Source organism: Lepidochelys kempii, chromosome 10, assembly GCF_965140285.1.
Source record: "Lepidochelys kempii isolate rLepKem1 chromosome 10, rLepKem1.hap1, whole genome shotgun sequence".
NCBI lineage: Eukaryota > Metazoa > Chordata > Testudines > Cheloniidae > Lepidochelys > Lepidochelys kempii.
In genome coordinates this window covers 47,957,757-47,963,378 of record NC_136389.1, presented here as the reverse complement: position 1 = coordinate 47,963,378, position 5,622 = coordinate 47,957,757, and the positions used below count along the sequence as shown (strand labels likewise).

Below are 5,622 nucleotides of genomic sequence, written 5' to 3'. Positions count from 1 at the left end.
CTTTGGAGGATAGAACTAAAATTTAGAGGGATCTTGATAAATTGGAGATGTAGGCAAGAGACAAAACAAAATTCACTAACGTTTAAGATGCTATACTTAGGGAAGACAAACCAAATGCACCAAATACAGAGTGGAGGATAACTGGCTTGTCAGTAGCACTGCTGAGAAGAACTGGGGAGTTGTGGTGGATCACAACCACATCAGGAGTCAACCAGGCAATACTGTCTTCTCCCCTCTAAAAAAACCCATGCAATTTTAGGTTGCATAAACAGATAATATGCAAGTACCACTACTTACAGCTGGCTAGGCCTAAGCTGGAATACTATGTCCAATTTTGGACAGAGCTGCATAGAAAGGATGTGGAGAAACTGAAAAGGATCCAGAGGCAAGAAAAAAAAAGTCAAAGGGATAGAATATAAGCCATTGAGCAAAGGCTGAAGGAACTGGGTATGTTTTGTTTGGAAAAGAGGAGATTAAGGGGGGGGGGGGGGGGAATATGACAGTCTTCAGATACTTGAAAGGCTGCCATAAAAAAGGCTGGATAAAAATTGTTCTCTTGTGCCAGAGGCCAAGAGAAGAGGCAATGGGTTCAAATTACAGCAAAGTAGATTTCAATTAAATCTCAAAAAAATTCTTAACTAAGAACAGAACGACAATGGAACAGACTAGGGAAGTCATGGAAACTTTCAGAGGTTTTCAAAAGAGGCTGGATAGCTATCCACAGGCTCCAACTCTGGGTGATCCAGCCCTGGAGCACCCATTGGAGGGAGAGAGGGGAGAAGAGTGAGCACCCACCAGCAGGCCCCTGATCAACTCTTGCCTCTCCCTCCAGCACCTCCTGCCTACCAATGGGCACCGCTGGTCAGCTCCTCCCCTTCTAGTGCCTCCCACCTGCTGTGGTCAGCAGCATGCAGGAGGTGCTGGGGAGCAGTGAGGGTGGGGCATGGAGGAGTGGAGCAGGGGTCAAGCACCCACCAGCAATTCAGAAAGCCAGCACCTCTGTAGCTATCTGTCTTGGCTGGAAAAGCACTGGTCTAAACCATCCTTCTCATTTGCAGACCCTTAAATTTTTAATGGAGGTGTGGATCCCTTTGGGGATCTGTCTGCAGACCCCCAGGGGTCCATGGACTATAGTTTTCAAACTCCTGCACCTTAGGAGCACCTAAGTGCATGGAGCAGCTTGTCTCCTTTCCCCCTTGCCCACAGAACAGAAGACCCCTCCCGCACCCATTAGGAAATCAGCACTGACCAGATGAGACATTTTGTAGTTTTATTTTATGTTAGACAGAAGGTGCCAGTCACACAGTTCCAGCAGTGGTACAGCTGTGGTTTTTGTATATGAAGCAAATGGCAAGAACCATGGAGGCTAAAGCTATGGCAGCTGCCACCAAGGTCAGTCCCAGCTCCAGCCCAGGATTCTCCTCTGCACCTACAGGAAGAGGTCAGTGGTTAGAACTGGAATTGGAGCTTCTTGGTGCAGACACCCCCACCACAGATTAGGAAGTGGTAAATTCTTGTTTGTGCTGTTCAGCTATTGCTCAGCTTTGTGGACCTGATCCTTCATATTGATTTTGTTGACTAGTGTTTTAGTCCAAGACCAGCTGGAGTCAACTAGAATCTGGATTCTAGAGTTGTGGGTTTTAGGACACCTTTTGGTGCAACTAATCAGCTGAACTGCAGGGGGGCATTGCTGCTAGTCTAGAGATTTCTCTGCAGTGTTTAAGAGGGCATGCCCCTGGATTTAGTTTGCTCTTTTGCTTTCCAGCTGCTGCCCACAGGCTGGATAGCACTAGATTTGTCCTTGAAAGGTCCATTATTCAAGGTTCTCTTGAGGTAGAAGGCATCCCCCAAAAGATTCATAACATATGCTCCCAGGGTACACGGCTGGTTCTTATAACCTAGATGATACCTGGTGCTGCCACCTTCCTGGTTTCCATTTGATCTTCTACAACATCCCTGGATTCTTGGTAGGCATCAAGGATGAATAGGGGTCCAACCACAACATCAGCCTCTCCTACCCTCACTGAGGAGTCACCTGTATTGACAAAAGAATTCATCAACATTACTGCTCTTTTCCTCCTAAAAAGAGGATGACAACCAAACAGTGGGTTTGGCTAAGAGAAACATTTGGGCTCAGCCCCCTATTAGCTATGTAGGATATACAGCCTACCATGTCTGGAGGCCACATCTCTCTGGAAGCGCCTCCTTGGCCATCTGTCCAGAGGGCTGCCTCTCCCAGACTGTCCAAGCAATGCACAGTTCCCAGTCTCACAGCACCTGCAGATGTCTTGGGTGCCTTCCACTGGAGCCCAGCTGGAACAGAAGAAGGGGCAGGGTCACTTACAGTAAGACTTGTCCTCTCCAGGCTGCTGATCCCACCAGCCCCCAAACCACCTCCATGGGGTTCTACTCCAGCTACTCACATGTTGCCTGCTTTGTTGAAGGAGCAGGCCTTGTTCAAGGGATCTGGGGCTTGCTCAGCTGCAGTGACTTTCAGATGACAGGTGATGTAGATCTGGAAGGGAAGTGGGAAGAGGGGTTAGGACCATCCTAGGGGACACTCACTAACACCAGTTTAGCCTGGGGAAATCGACTTGGAGCAGAAATGTGGGCGCTCACCAAGTTCCTGGCATCTCCTGCAAACCTGAACACATCCACCATGAACTGCAGCGTGTCCTGCCTGGGCCTGGGGGATATGAAGGCCGAGGTGGTGTCATCTGATCTCCCATCCACCAGGCATCTACACACAAGAACTCTCGTTAGTAAGATCCCCACAGACTTGAGGTAGATTCCAGACTAGAAAGGGTTGCCACCTCTTACCCATTGAAGTCAATGACAGCATAGCGGGGAGAGGAGTCCCTGTCTGGGCTCAGGGTGGCCACACAGCTGTCCACAAAGAGCCTCAAAGCCACATGGTTCCCAGTGCTGACATCAGCTTGGATATGCATGACTTCCCCCAGCTGGAATCCATTGGAGGGTCTCTCAGCACTCCAGTCATCTGGAAGGCAATTTCACAGTGAGCAGGACAGACAGGCAGGGCTGGGCTCCCCTGAAGGGACCTCCCACCTACCATTCATCAGGTGCAGGGAGAAATCCAGCCTCTCCTCAGCAGACAGGGTGGAGCTGAAGGGAACCCACGTTGGCTTGATGGCTTTACTGCTCACATTGTCCTTCCTGGGAGGAGGAGCAAACCTCAGTCACTGAGCCAGATTCCAGAAGGGGAGAGAGGGGATCTGAGCATCTCAGACTCTCACCTGGGGTAGTGACACTCAATGGGAATCACAGCTGGATTGGTTCTCAGGATCACTGGGTTGCTGGCAGGGGTGGGGTTATAGTTCAGGCTTGTGCTGTAAACCAGGGAGTCTGGGGTCATCTGGAAGGAGGGGACATAGAAGGGTTAACAGCACACAACTGACATAGAAAGCTACAGTACTAGGTTCAGCAAGACCTAGAGAGATTTTTTCCTATTAACAGGATGTCTTTCAACACATGCCCAACTCATGCAATAACCATTGCTGGAAGGTAACAGAATCATTAGAGCTTTTTGAGCTCATTCCCCCAGAATGGCTGCCTGGGGACTCCTGATGGGCACTGTCGGGTCTAATTCTGCACAGCTGTGGTCACCACAGCTACTGCTTCTAGCAGTGTTCAACCATCATGTAGGATATGCTGTTTTCCCTTACAGGAAGGGAGCATTCTGGAAGACAGTCAACATCTAGCATCCTTTGGCCACTCCAGTTCTGCTGTCTGTCATCTCTCTCTGGGAGGAGTGCAGCTGTTGTGGCTTCTTGAAATAGGGACTCTTAGTGGAGGAGATTATTGCAAGGGCATGACTCAGCTCACTGTTCTCTCAGTGGAGAGGACGTTACTCAAAGGGGAAGCTCTGACAGCTAGTAGCTGCCGCTGAGCACTGCGAGCAGGGGAACCAGTAACAGAAGCTATGGACTCAAGTCATTAAGCATCCTAGATGTTAATATCAGACTGGCATAGAGTCACCCATCAGCCACACTACTGTGCATTACAGAAAGTTAGCTGGGGCCTGCATGATGAGGGGGATCAGGATACTTATCTGAACCATTGGAGCTCCAGGCTTCTATGAAGCTGCCTTACCTGCAAGGTGCTGCCACATTCATGGAGCCCAGCTATAAAAGTCACGGTGTTCTCCACAGCATTAAGGGACATGTACTGGCAGGCAGCCAGGCCAAGACTCAGGTCAGCAGCTTTGATCAGTCTCCCCGTCCCAAACAGATCCCTGTGCACAGTGATCACCATCTGAGCTTCCTCACACTGCACCATGACAGGCTGTAGCACGGACACAGCTCTGAGCTGGGAAGTATCAACCTGAGCCCAGGGGTAGGGCTGGGCAAGAGAGGACACGTGGGTTTCTCTGCGAGGGGGCTCAGCCCTGGGGGTGGGTCTCCAGATGGCTGAGTCACTCCTAGAGAAATCCCAGGGATTGTAACAGGTCACCCCACTGACCACCCAGCACAGGAGAGCAAAGCCCAGATTGCTTCTGTACCCCATTCTGCCTGCCTACAGCAAACCCAGCATGAAGAGAAACTGCTGCTCTGGGCCCTTTATACCCTGACCTAAAGCCAGCTCACAGCTGCCTCAGGTAATTAATTCCCCAGACTCACCCTGGGAGCAGGGAAATAATGAATGGGAATTAATGCCAACTGGGAGTTGTTATCATTTGTGTTTTAGGAAACCGCCTACGTGGTTTCAGCCAATTAATAGCTAACAGACTTTGATGCTGATGGGAACTATCAGTTATGTAGCGTGTGATACTGATGACGGATTCCAGATGGAATTTTTGTATGTTATGAATCTTGTGCTGTGAGTGGGAAGCATTTAGTCCAACTGATTTGCTGATGAAATAGCTTAAATCACAGTCTTAAAGATTTATTAGCTTTAGTCTTCACCTCGTGCTCATAAAAGACAGTGCAACTGAGCAAATATGACTCTGTGCTGTTTGGAAAGCTGCCTCAGGGTGAGAAATGCTCCTTACTGCATAGACACCACAAATGGCCCAGGACAGGAATAGCGAGGGAGTGATGCACATCAGATCTGCGGAGCCCTGGTGAAGCTGAGATGGAGCCCCACAACTGAAACAAGAGCAGCTCAGGAAGGAAGTGTTTTGGCAGATCCCTGAGGAATCCAGGAGCGGGATCTCAAGGACGTCTTGCTGGGAACAGCGGTTGTGCGTCGTCTGGGAAGCACTGGCAATCAAAATGCCTCTGAATGCACTGTGCGCTCATGTGAGCATTCGTAAATTAGGACTTGGATGGGCAGATGGATCAAGGAACATCAGCAAAAAAAAACAAACCAACCCAGACTGTTTAGGAGAGTGCTGTGTTCCTGGAAGCAGCCTATCTCATAATGCTCCTTGGCCCACACATCCTCAGAGGAATCCTAAATCACTTTGAGGATCTGGGCCTGAAATTTTACAGAGTAAGTGAGACGCATGAGGCATGGAACCCGGAGCTCAGTGCCTGCAAGCCAGAGCAGCCCAGGCCCAGCACTCCACCCAGCTCCCTGCCTGCCAGACAGTGGAGTTTCCTTTAACAGCAGGATTTCTCCTTTCTGCCCGTCTCTCTCACATCCTCCCGAGCAAATAGGATG

The 5,622-nt window shown here is 49.8% G+C and overlaps 1 protein-coding gene across 1 annotated transcript; it reads right to left on the bottom strand.

The window, feature by feature from the left end:
* Positions 1-1,256: 1,256 nt before the first annotated feature.
* On the bottom strand, positions 1,257-4,535 carry LOC140917919 (zona pellucida sperm-binding protein 3). Its single transcript, XM_073361449.2, has 9 exons — positions 4,111-4,535; positions 3,255-3,373; positions 3,071-3,174; positions 2,821-2,998; positions 2,620-2,740; positions 2,424-2,515; positions 2,171-2,313; positions 1,910-2,035; positions 1,257-1,429 (listed from the first exon to the last, which is right to left on the bottom strand). Exons 1-9 carry the CDS (start codon positions 4,522-4,524, stop codon positions 1,299-1,301), a joined length of 1,428 nt encoding a protein of 475 aa, XP_073217550.2. The 5' UTR covers positions 4,525-4,535; the 3' UTR covers positions 1,257-1,298.
* Positions 4,536-5,622: the final 1,087 nt, after the last annotated feature.

Coding starts and splice junctions, on each gene's coding strand:
- LOC140917919 (XM_073361449.2), bottom strand. CDS start 4,524: ATGGGGTACAGAAGCAATCTGGGCTTTGCTCTCCTGTGCTGGGTGGTC. Junction 2,999..3,070: donor CTCCCTGCACCTGATGAATG/GTAGGTGGGAGG, acceptor ATTGCCTTCCAG/ATGACTGGAGTGCTGAGAGA. Junction 2,516..2,619: donor CAGGAGATGCCAGGAACTTG/GTGAGCGCCCAC, acceptor CTTCCCTTCCAG/ATCTACATCACCTGTCATCT.